At 36.7% G+C, this 13,543-nt stretch overlaps 1 protein-coding gene across 4 annotated transcripts in view; it reads left to right on the plus strand.

The window, feature by feature from the left end:
* IFT80 (intraflagellar transport 80) overlaps positions 1–13,543 on the plus strand; it is a 127,748-nt gene that overhangs the window by 32,329 nt on the left and 81,876 nt on the right. For all 4 annotated transcript variants that reach the window (XM_041731667.1, XM_041731666.1, XM_041731668.1 and 1 more), the window contains one exon: positions 5,055–5,164. In XM_041731667.1, coding sequence (XP_041587601.1) covers positions 5,055–5,164 — 110 coding nt within the window. The remainder of the gene's footprint in view (positions 1–5,054; positions 5,165–13,543) is intronic.

Raw genomic sequence — 13,543 nt, forward strand, 5'->3', positions numbered from 1 at the left:
TTGGCAATGGAGTGGAGCTGTGGAGGAAGTTAGATGATCAGAGGTATAGAGGCAGAACAGCATAAGGCATGAAAGTCAGGTGAATGGGAGCAGACCCTTGGGCTAGAGGGTAGACTGTATGAGGGATAGTATTACCAGAGACACCAAGACATTGATGATGTTGGATGCTAAATGAATCGGTTTTGATTTTATTCTATAAGCATACCAAATTTAAAAAAATAAGCAGGAGAATAAGAGATAAAAAGATATCTTAGAAACATAAACTTAGCAGTAATATGTAGGATAAATTAGAGGAAATAGATATTAAATGGGGTGGCCAGCAACAGACACATCAAAAGATCTCAACATCACTCACCATCAGGGAAATGCAATTCAAAATCACGGTGGGATTTCACCTTACACCTGTCAGAATGGCTAAAATAAAAAAGATAAGAAACAAGTGTGGGTGAGGATGTGGAGAACAAGGAATCCTCATGCGCTGTTGGTAGGAATGTAAGTTAGTATAGCCACTGTGGAAAACAGTATAGAGGTTCTTAAAAACAGAAATGCCATATGATCCAGTAATTCTACTATTGGGTATTTACCCAAACAAAACGAAAACTCTAATTCAGAAAGACATATGCACCCCTATGTTTATTGCAGCCTTATTTACAATAGTCATGATATAGATGCAACCTAAGTGTCCATCAATAGATGAATGGATAAAGAAAATGTGATATATATGTACAATAGAATATCATGCAGCCATAAAAAGGATGAGATCATGTCACTTGAGACAACATGGATGGGTCTAGAGGGTATCATGCTAAGTGAAGTAAGTCAGAGAGAGACAAATACCATATGATTTCATTCATATGTGGAATCTAAAAACCAAACGAATAAACAAAAAGTAGAATCTGACCTTATAACAAACTGATGGTAGAGGGAAGTGGGTAGGGATATGGTAAAATGGGAGAAGGGGAGTGGAAGATACAGGCTTCCAGTTATGGAATGAGTCAGTCACAGGAACAAGGCACAAAATAGGGAATATAGTCAATGATATTGTAATAGCATTGTATGATGACAGATGGCAGCTACATTTGTGGTGAACATAGCATAATACATAGAGAAGTTGAATCACTATGTTGTACACCTGAAACTAATGTAACATTGTGTGTCAACTAAACAAAAAAAATAAAAATAATAACAAAAATGAAAAAAATGGGGGTGACCAGTAAGGAGGTTACTGGAATGTTCTGTACTAGCATGCATTAAAGCTTGAACAGAGGCAGTGATTACAGTTGAAAAGAAGTGAATAGTTCTTACAGGCTGAAAGGAATGGATATCCTCTAAGAGGTATAAATAATTCAGAGAGAAGAATAAACTAGGGGATATGTGTAGAGTGATGATAGTTTTGAATGTGTAGAGTTTGAAGAAGTCTTTGGGGCAAGTGGAAATACTGCATGAGGGCTTAGAGGTAAAGGCTAAAATATTGTTGTCAGAGTCAGTTATAGAAAGGTCAAGGGTGAAGCTATAGGGGAAGTTGAAATCCCCAAGGGAGACATGGCTGAGGATAGAAACTAAAAATACAAAGGCATTCATTTAAGTTTTTACTCTGTACTGACCCAGTGACGTATACAATGAAAAAGTTGCTTTTTTTGTGGAATAAATCTCACTTGATTACTTACTGTTAGTATATCACTACAAGTAGAATGAAATAATTCTTGGTTATTTCATTCTTGATGATTTGGCAACCAAAAAAAAAAAAAAAGAGTTCCTACTATCATGATGAACAACACAATAAATAACTGGTTGCTTATTGCATTGCATTACAAAGTAATTTCCAGTAGTAGTAGGTAATAGATAGTGCTTATATTGTATCAGACTCTGCTTGCTCTAACTACTTTCCTTATATTCACCCAGTGTAGACTTATATTGCATTCAAGGCAAAGATAGCTAATACTTCATTGTTATAGTGAAGAGTTTGTTTCAAAAGCATTCTTAAAAACATGCAAAAACATTTTTAGGGGCTACTTTTTAGTATAAGTGTGAAAAACATGGTATATTTGGCCATGTACTTCCTTAAAACAATCGAAATACATTTTTGTCTCCTCTTCTGTGGTTTAAAATGCCTTCAACAGGTTGAAAGAATTTAGATAATTTGTTTTACAGAGAGATAAGGGTCTGACATTTAACACAACCCCAGGTGCATGTGGTTTCTTAAAAAATGTCAAAAAGGTCACATGATCTTAGTGTACAAAGTCAGAAAAACAAGATCTTTTTGAGTGTCTTAACTGAAATGGAACATAAATAAAAATTCCCAATATAAAAAGCAAGAAATTATTTAATTATTATGAAACTACTTTTGTTTTTTGTCCATTTTGGGGGGTTAATGTTGGAATTAATAACATTACATTATTTGCTAAACTTTTTATTGAAAACTTATTTAATCTGAAGGCTATAGTTGTTATTTTCATATTGACTTTGCAAGGTGAAGTGTAGCATTGAGAGTAATTCAGTGCTTTAATAAGCATATTTAAAATTTTTTTAAAGTATTACAGATTTGTTTGAAATGGAAGTGGGATGGATTTCATCATAAAGGAAATGATTATTTTCTTTATGAAGCTAACTTTTCACTTTCAATAATGATCTTCATCAAAATTGGAAGTTGTATAATGTATCTCCTTTTGGAAAAGAAAACATACATACAGTAGTTTCACACTTAACATTTTATTGTAAATATAGGAGATGAATATAATGAAGACTTCTAGTTCTTGATGTTTTATATCCATTTTGAATATTAACAGGAAGATTAAACTAATGAGACTTAGCTATTATCTTATCTCTCATAACCCTATATTTGTTCTTTGATTGAACCAATGTGATTAAAAGCCACATGTTATATAGCTAAGGAATTGCTTAACTTTTCCTCTATAAGCTTATTTTGTTTTATACTATAAGTTCTTATACTTTTTTTGACATTGGTATTGTTTTAAAATATTTTATAAACAGGAAATGAATAAACTCCCAAGTCCCAACAGGGAAGAAAAGTATTTTGAAGATTTATAAGATTTATAAGCAAGGAAATGGTGACACAGCTGACTTAATGAGGCCACAAATTCTATGTTAAAGAGGACAAAAGAGTCCCTAGCTCCTCATCCTATACCCCAGCTGTGCCTTTTACCACAACTAAAGGGCTAGAGTCACATCCTGTATAACTCAATGGGAGTTGTATTTACTGAATTATTTCCTTGGGGGTAGTTGTTTGTCTTAGGTTAGTGTAAACCCCAGAAAGTATTTTAGTATTCATGATGGTTTGATAGTCTTTAATTAAAATATATTAATTTACTTTTTTTGTACAATAATTACAACTGAAGTAATGGAAATAAGGTACCTATAATATAAGCTTTCTACCCTATCAAATAAGTTTTCCACCCATATTCCCTTCCAGTACTCCAGAGGAGCCACATTTGATATATCTGAAATTTTGATTTACATTTTCTGAGGAGTTTATTAGAGTTGAATTCTGTTGACGATTTACTTGTGAAATCCAGGTCAGCTTCTGGCTACTTCCAGAGAATATTCCAAGAGAATGTACTTACCAAGTACCAAAGAAGTGCCTTCTGAGTGAGGTTGGGCATCTGTGGGTTCCTCTGATACAGAAAAATCCTAGATGTCATCGACTGTATAGCATATTTAGACCCAATATAATATTTAAACTAGATCATGAAAGGCATGCTTCAGGATTTTTTGGACTAGGTCTAAACTAGACTTTCTGAATCACTTAAACCACTGAGACTTGCTCACAGTTGAATTGTATTCTGATTGGGAAGAAAATGGAATGAAAGAAGTAGGGTACCACTTGAACACAAGCCTTTATCTTACTGAGGCTTCCAGCTATCTTACTGAGGGTTACTCCCTGTTGATTAGCATGGGTTGGGTTTCCCACTTAAATTAACAATTAAATCTATTGATTGCCCATAAATGCTCAGATTCAGATTTCATTTTACTAAGAATGTCTTATTCATTCACGAAAGTTGACTGCTACAGTAGTCTGACTTAGGAGCTCAAGACAATTTTTGAAAACTTGGCTTTAGAAATATAAATGGATTAATATTTCATAGATTAATTGTATGACCTTGATTCAGCTTCCTAATGGATAATAACTGGGTCAGACAGTGGGGTACAGATTGTTTAATGGTTTAGGTAGCTGTAATAATCATTTTTTTAAAAGGCTCAAGTAAAGTACAGTCTTCTAGAAGATATTAGATAATATAGAAAGGCGTGCAGTTAAAAAATACCTTCTCTAAATTCCTATCCTAGGAGATTTAAAGTAATTTATAGAATGGCACGTGAATCAAACATGTACTTTTCCCCTGAAAGTGTAAGTCACCTTCATCCTGGTTATATGGTGTCTGAAACCTTCTTAGCTTAGCTTTCAGGCCAAAGCCACACTATAGCAAAACTTTCCCTAATCTAATATTTAATTTGCCATTTATAAATTCATAGGTAGGAAGGATAGATCATTTTGGGGTAGGGTATTTGTGTCCATTAGAGAACTGCTTAAAGCAGCAGATGAGTATAGGTCTATTTCTTGTAGTAACCTCAGTAATGGGAATTAATCAATAAGGTGAATATACCATATATATTTTTGTATGGAAAATTTAAGTCATCTTATGCATAGAGTCCGTTTAAGCATAGATGGCTGTTGGTGGGAAATGATAACTCATGACTTTTCTGATACTTCTTTATACCCTAAAATAATGAAATGTATTTATTTTATGTTTTATATTTCAATAGCACACTATACTGAATTCCTAAAAACACCTATCATATTTTCTCAGCAAGATCAAAATTAGTTAAAAATAGTTTATCAGTTGTTTACAGTAGATTTTCAATGGTCAATATTAACTCAGTCTGTGTTTCAGTGTCAGGCTATGGTCCAATTTGAAAGGGCCATTGAATAAGAAGGAAACAAAATGACACTCTACATTGCTTTTTTGATCCTTTTAAATCTCTTATTATAAGGCATAATAATGAAAATCTATTGTTTTTTTTTCTTTTCCTTTTTACAGGAACACCAGTATATTCAGTAGCATGGGGCCCTGATTCAGAAAAGGTTCTTTACACAGCAGGCAAGCAGTTGATCATTAAACCTCTTCAACCAAATGCTAAAGTTTTACAGGTACTTTTCAGGCATTTGTAAACTGTTATCAGGATCTGCTGGACTGCTAAGTGAGAGGTCACTTTCTTAAGAGTCCCTTTTTTCTGGGTGGTCTTTTTGTCTGAGGCTTTTAAGTGTGTGTTTTTATTGGCCTTTATTACAGAATAGGGGATATCTGGTTATGTTTCTAACAAGGTTTACTTCCTCCTTATTTCAACTTACATTATACCAGTAAATCATAAATGTGTTTTGAGTTACTAAATTGTCACATGATTTGGCATGATAGGCATCTTTGAATTTAGCGGAGTCAGCCTCACATGTATAGATTTGAGACAAAACAGGACAAAATCATAAAACTTTAAAAGCTTGTTTAGACTGTTTTTTATCACTATAACTAGCATCCTCCTCCTCTTCAATACACTTAAGTTTTCTCTAAGACCTTATTTTAGAATTTTTAGAGTGGAGAGGTTGTCAGTGTAATGTTTAGAACAAATTAGGTGTATATAATTTAACTAACTATATAGAAGCAAAACAATGGTGACAGTTAAGACAGGTCAGAGTATGACAAATTAATGGAAAACTTTTAAGCCTGTATTCAGGATTTTTGATGTTTGATTTCAGTGTTAAAAGGCAGAATCATTTTCTTCATATTTTGATAATGACACGGTAGTGTGGATAATAAAAATACAGGCTTCAGAGTTAGTCACTTGGTTTCAAAAGTTCACTTATTTACCTGAACATAACTTTAGGCAAGTTAAAAAGTATCTTTGATTCTCAGCTTTCTCATCTCTTAGTTGTGATGCTAATTCCTATTTATAGGATTGTTGTGAGGATTAAATGAGTTAAATTGCAAAGTGCATATGACGGTATGTACAAAAAGCATATTGAGTGTATACAGTAAGCATTCAATACAGAGTTGTTACTATAGATATTACTATGTGAGTTATTATGTCATCTCAACCTTTTAATCAGTCCTTAATAAATTAGAGCCAAAGAGACCAGAAAAAAAATGTAGAATGACTGAGTCCTAAGTAAGGGATTTGGTGCTGGAGATTAAACAGCTACAAAGGGTATAAAAGTATTTAAAGAAGAAGTATCAGATTTAACAGTTGATTAGGTAGAGATTTTGGGGTGTAAGGAGATAGAAATGACATTGAATTTCCATATTTATAATTTCTGTGTAGATTATATTATATATATTTCATAAAGTCAATATGCATTTACATTTTTACTGCATGCAGAACACTCTGCTAAGAACTGTGGGACAAACAAGAAAAGAAGATACAAGTCCTTACTTGCTCTTAGGCAGCTAAGGTAAAGAATTTGGGCAAATGGAAGAAACTGAAAGAGAACTAGTCCTGCTTGCCTGTAGTCAAAATCCTTCCATACCTAAATCCTTCCATACCTTTAAACTCCAAAAATCTGCAGAACCAGGAAAGATAAATCTTTCAGTTTATAGTTATGTGATTTATTGAGATACCTAAAATTAGGCTTATATAATGAAACTCAGAAAGATACAATATATTACCATTAGTAAATTATAGTTTAGTGGTTTAGGTAGAACCTTTGGGCTAGCACAGAGTGGAGTGAAAGAAAAGTACCCATTAAAAAAAAAAAGAAAGAAAAAAAAAAGTACACATTGCTAAAATTCAACTAGAGTGGAAGAGGAGTTAAAGTATAATTAGTAACTTAATGCAAATTTTCTTTTTTTTTTTCTTTTTGGTAAACTAAAGCTGTAGCAGTTTACCTGGGCATAAACACATATTCAGATTTAGATTGTCCACAAAAAAATACAAACTGTATTCTTGCTTGTAAAATACAGTTCAAAAGTATATACCTGATTTCCCTTAAAAGCTCTAGGGACTCTTCTAGAGACCCAGAACTTGGTTTTATAGTAAGGAGACTTTTGTTTATTTATTCATTCAGTGAAAATGTAGTATATACATACTATATACCAGATACTATGCCACGTGAGAGATAACACAAAATGAAACAGAACATGGTTCTGGCCCTCAAGGAGCTTGTTGTTCAAAGGAATTTTACAAAATGTTTGGTTCATTGAGAAATAATTGATAACTTTCTATGGCTTATGTATAATATATAAATATAAGTAGTATATAAATAATCCTAAATCATAGTATAAGGAAAGTTTAAATTGTATTTTGTCCCTAACTTTTGAATATGCAAAAATTTATTTTTGTAGCTTTGAAATGAGACTCTTGAGAATCTCTATGTATGTGTGTGTATGTGTGTGTGTGTGTGTGTGTGTGTGTGTATATATATATATATATATATATATCTGTGTTTATGTATTGTTATTTTTGTCCTTGAAGATTATTTCAAAATATCATATTAATTTGGTGGTAAATTGTGTGAATGCTTTTTAAAGTATATTATCAAAATTTGTTTTTGAGAGTATATATTTTTATATATTTTGAGTAAAGCAAGCTATGATTATTGCTTATTCTTAGAACTTATTTGACCCTAATTTAATATTTTACTCTGTGTACATTAAGAGCGAAAGGTTGGGCTGTTGTTCAACATAGTGCTAGAAGTCGTAGCATCAGCAATCAGACAACAAAAAGAAATAAAAGGCATCCAAATAGGCAAGAAATAAGTCAAACTTTTATTCTTCGCAGATGACATGATACTCTATGTAAAAAACCTGAAACACTCCAGCAAAAAATTGCTAGAACTGATACAGGAATTCAGCAAAGTTGCAGGATATAAAATCAGTGCATAGACATCTGTTGCATTTCTATACAGCAATAATGAAGCAGCAGAAAGAGAAATCAAGGAATTGATCCCTTTTATAATTGCTCTAAAAACCATAAGATATCTAGGAATAAATCTAACCAAAGAGGTAAAAGATCTGTACTCTGAAAACTATAGAACACTTGTGAAAGAAATTGAGGAAGATGCAAAGAAATAGACAAACATTTCATGCTCATGGATTGGAAGAACAAATATTGTTAAAATGTCTGTACTACCTGAAGCAATCTACACATTCAGTGTAACCCCTATCAAAATAATACCAACATTTTTCACAGAACTAGAACAAACAATTCTAAAATTTGTAGGGAACCAGAAAAGATCCTAAATAGCCAAAGTAATGTTGAAAAAGAAAACCAAAGTTGGAGACATCACAATCCTGGACTTCAAGATGTATTACAAAACCGTAATCATTAAGACAGTATTGTACTGGCACAAAAACAGACACATAGATCAGTGAAACAAATAGAGAACCCAGAAATGAACCCTCAACTCTATGGTCAACTAATCTTCAACAAAGCAAGAAATAATATCCAACGGAAAAAAGACAGTCTCTTCAACAAATGGTAAACTGGACAGCCACATGCAGAAGAATTAAACTGTACCACTTTCTTATACCATACACAGAAATAAGTTAAAAATGGATGAAAGACCGAAATGTGAGACAGAAATCCATCAAAATCCTAGAGGAAAACACAGGCAGCAACCTCTTTGACTTTGGCCACCACCACTTCTTACTAGACATGTCTCTAAAGTCAAGGGAAACAAAAGTAAAAATGAACTGTTGGGACTTGATCAAGATAATTTTAGCTTCTGCACAGCAAAGGAAACAACAAAACTAAAAGGCAACCAACAAAATGGAAGAAGATATTTGCAAATGACATATCAGATAAAGGGCTAGTATCCAAAATCTATAAAGAACTTATCAAACTCAACACCCCCCCCCCCAAAAAAAAATCCAGTCAAGAAATAGAAGAGGGGAGGGGCAAGATGGCAGAAGAGTAGGGTCCCCAAGTCACCTGTCCCCAACAAATTACCTAGATAACCTTCAAATCATCCTGAAAATCTATGAATTCGGCCTAAGATTTAAAGAGAGAACAGCTGGAATGCTACAGTGAGAAGAGTTCACGCTTCTATCAAGGTAGGAAGACGGGGGAGGCAGGGCAGAAATAAACAAAAGGCCCCCAAGCGGGAGGGGCCCCGCGAGGAGCCGGGCTGAGGCCGGGGGAGTGTCCCCAGGACAGGAAATCACCACCCGGAGAAAGGCGCTCACAGGGAGTTAGAGGAGGACCCCAGGAGGGCGGGGATGCCCTCGGGCTCCCGGGGACACTAACAGGCACCTGTGCCCCGGGGAGAGTGCGCCGAGCTCCCGAAGGGCTGCAGCGCACACAGCGGGACCCGGAGCAGCTCGGAGGGGCTCGGGCGGCGGCTCCGCGGAGGGGGCTGCGGGGCGGGAGCGCGAAACCAAAGCACAGGCCCGGGAGCACAGGGCGCCAGGACACAGCCCAGGATCCGGCCTCCCCCCGGGACAGGCAGAGACCAGGAGGGCCCAGGACAGCGAGGACGCTCCTGCCCCGAGCTGAGCAGATCAGCGGCCCCGCCCCGGAGCCTCCAGGCCCTGCAGGCGGGGAACCCCGGCGTTACTGCGGGGGCTGAATTCAGGGCTCCAGAGCTGCCACCGCCGCTGTGGTTGTTCCTCCTGTGGCCTCACGGGGTGAACAACCCCCACTGAGCCCTGCACCAGGCAGGGGCAGAGCAGCTCCCCCAAGTGCTAACACCTAAAAATCAGCAAAACAGGCCCCTCCCCCAGAAGACCAGCGAGACGGACAAGTTCCAGGGGAAGTCAAGGGACTCAGAGTATACAGAATCAGAAGATACTCCCCCATGTTTTTGTTTTGTTTTGCTTTTTGATTTCTGTTTGCTTCCCCCACCCTTTTTTCTTTCTCTTTTTCCTCTCTTTTTTTCTTCCTTTTTTCTTTTTTCTTTTTCTCTTTTCTTTCCTTCTTTCTCTCCTCTCTTTTTCTCCTTTTCCCAATACAACTTGTTTTTGGCCACTCTGCACTGAGCAAAATGACTAGAAGGGAAACCTCACCTCAAAAGAAAGAATCAGAAACAGTCCTCTCTCCCACAGGGTTACAAAATTTGGATTATAATTCAATGTCAGAAAGCCAATTCAGAAGCACTATTATAAAGCTACTGGTGGCTCTAGAAAAAGCATAAAGGACTCAAGAGACTTCATGACTGCAGAATTTAGATCTAATCAGGCAGAAATTAAAAATCAATTGAATGAGATGCAATCCAAACTAGAAGTCCTAACAACGAGGGTTAATGAGGTGGAAGAACGAGTGAGTGACATAGAAAACAAGTTGAGGGCAAAGAGGGAAACTGATGACAAAAGAGACAATTAAAAGACCATGAGGATAGATTAAGGGAAATAAATGACAGCCTGGGGAAGAAAAACCTATGTTTAATTGGGGTTCCCGAAGGTGCCGAAAGGAACAGAGGTCCAGAATATGTATTTGAATAAATCATAGCTGAAAACTTTCCTAATCTGGGAAGGGAAACAGGCATTCAGATCCAGGAAATAGAGAGATCCCCCCTAAAATCAATAAAAACTGTTCAACACCTCAACATTTAATAGTGAAGCTTGCAAATTCCAAAGATAAGGAGAAGATCCTTAAAGCAGCAAGAGACAAGAAATCCCTGACTTTTATGGGGAGGAGTATTAGGGTAATAGCAGACCTCTCCACAGAGACCTGGCAGGCCAGAAAGAGCTGGCAGAATATATTCAGGGTCCTAAATGAGAAGAACATGCAACCAAGAATACTTTATCTAGCAAGGCTCTCAGGCTCTCACCAGAATGGAAGGAGAGATAAAGAGCTTCCAAGACAGGCAGGAACTGAAAGAATATGTGACCTCCAAACCAGCTCTGCCAAGAAATTTTAAGGGGGACTCTTAAAATTCCCCTTTAAGAAGAAGTCCAGTGGAACAATCCACAAAAACAAGGACAGAATACGTATCATGATGACTCTAAACTCATATCTGTCAATAGTAAATCTGAACGTGAACGGGCTTAATGACCCCATCAAAAGGCGCAGGGTTTCAGACTGGGTAAAAAAGCAGGATCCATCTATTTGCTGTCTACAAGAGACTCATTTTAGACAGAAGGACACCTACAGCCTGGAAATAAAAGGTTGGAGAACCAGTTACCATTCAAATGGTCCTCAAAAGAAAGCAGGGGTAGCCATCCTTATATCGGATAAACTAAAATTTACCCCGAAGACTATAGTGAGAGATGAAGAGGGACACTATATCATACTTAAAGGATCTATCCAACAAGAGGACGTAACAATCCTCAATATATATGCCCTGAATGCGGGAGCTGCCAAATATATCAATCAATTAATAACCAAAGTTAAGACATACTTAGATAATAATACACTTATACTTGGTGACTTCAGTCTAGCTCTCTCTATACTAGATAGGTCTTCTAAGCACAACATCTCCAAAGACACGAGAGCTTTAAATGATACACTGGACCACATGGATTTCACAGATATCTACAGAACTTTACATCCAAACTCAACTGAATACACATTCTTCCCAAGTGCACATGGAACCTTCTCCAGAATAGACCACATACTGGGTCACAAATCGGGTCTGAACCGATACCAAAAGATTGGGATCGTCCCCTGCATATTCTCAGACCATAATGCCTTGAAATTAGAACTAAATCACAACAAGAATTTTGGAAGAATTTTTCAAACACGTGGAGGTTAAGGACCATCCTGCTAAAGGATGAAAGGGTCAACCAGGAAATTAAGGAAGAATTAAAAAGATTCATGGAAACTAATGAGAATGAAGATACAACCGTTCAAAATCTTTGGGATGTAGCAAAAGCAGTCCTGAGGGGTAAATACATCGCAACACAACCATCCATTCAAAACCTGGAAAGAACTCAAATACAAAAGCTAACCTTACACCTAAAGGAGCTAGAGAAAAAACAGCAAATAGATCCTACACCCAGCAGAAGAAGAGAGTTAATAAAGATTCGAGCAGAACTCAATGAAATCGAGACCAGAAGAACTGTGGAACAGATCAACAAAACCAGGATTTGGTTCTTTGAAAGAATTAATAAGATAGATAAACCATTAGCCAACCTTATTAAAAAGAAGAGAGAGAAGACTCAAATTAATAAAATCATGAATGAGAAAGGAGAGATCACTACCAACACCAAGGAAATACAAACAAACGATTTTAAAAACATATGAACAGCTGTATGCCAATAAATTAGGAAATCTAGAAGAAACGGACGTATTTCTGGAAAGCCACAAACTACCAAAACTGGAACAGGAAGAAATAGAAAACCTGAACAGGCCAATAACCAAGGAGGAAATTGAAGCAGTCATCAAAAACCTCCTAAGACTGGGATCCCTGGGTGGCGCAGCAGTTTGGCGCCTGCCTTTGGCCCAGGGCGTGATCCTGGAGACCCCGGATCGAATCCCACATCGGGCTCCTGGTGCATGGAGCCTGCTTCTCCCTCTGCCTGTGTCTCTGCCTCTCTCTCTCTCTCTGTGTGACTATCATAAATAAATAAAAATTAAAAAAAAAAAAGAAAAAAGAGCAAAGGGTAGATGCTTCACCAACTGAGTCATCCAGGTGCCCCAAAATTATCCAGTTTTAAGCATGCCTTTCCCACAAGGATTCTGACCAACAAGAGAGAAGACAGACAATAAATAAACAAATAAATGAATCAGATAAGTTCAAATCGAAACAAAATAAGGTGAGATAATATGATAGGATAATAGAAAGACTTAAAAATTTAAAAAAAAAAAAAAAAAAAAAAAACCTCCCAAGACACAAAAGTCCAGGGCCAGATGGCTTCCCTGGGGAATTCTATCAAACGTTTAAAGAAGAAACCATACCTATTCTACTAAAGCTGTTTGGAAAGATAGAAAGAGATGGAGTACTTCCAAATTCGTTCTATGAGGCCAGCATCACCTTAATTCCGAAACCAGACAAAGACCCCACCAAAAAGGAGAATTACAGACCAATATCCCTGATGAACAATGAACATGGATGCAAAAATTCTCAACAAGATACTAGCCAATAGGATCCAACAGAACATTAAGAAAATTATTCACCATGACCAAGTAGGATTTATCCCCGGGACACAAGGCTGGTTCAACCCTCGTAAAACAATCAGTGTGATTCATCATATCAGCAAGAGAAAAACCAAGAACCATATGATCCTCTCATTAGATGCAGAGAAAGCATTTGACAAAATACAGCATCCATTCCTGATCAAAACTCTTCAGAGTGTTGGGATAGAGGGAACTTTCCTCGACATCTTAAAAGCCATCTGTGAAAAGCCCACAGCAAATATCATTCTCAATGGGGAAGCACTGGGAGCCTTTCCCCTACGATCAGGAACAAGACAGGGATGTCCAGTCTCACCACTGCTATTCAACATAGTACTGGAAGTCCTCGCCTCAGCAATCAGACAACAAAAAGACATTAAAGGCATTCAAATTGGCAAAGAAGAAGTCAAACTCTCCCTCTTCGCCAATGACGTGATACTCTACATAGAAAACCCAAAAGCCTCCACCCCAAGATTGCTAGAAGTCA

Source organism: Vulpes lagopus, chromosome 17, assembly GCF_018345385.1.
Source record: "Vulpes lagopus strain Blue_001 chromosome 17, ASM1834538v1, whole genome shotgun sequence".
Lineage (NCBI taxonomy): Eukaryota > Metazoa > Chordata > Mammalia > Carnivora > Canidae > Vulpes > Vulpes lagopus.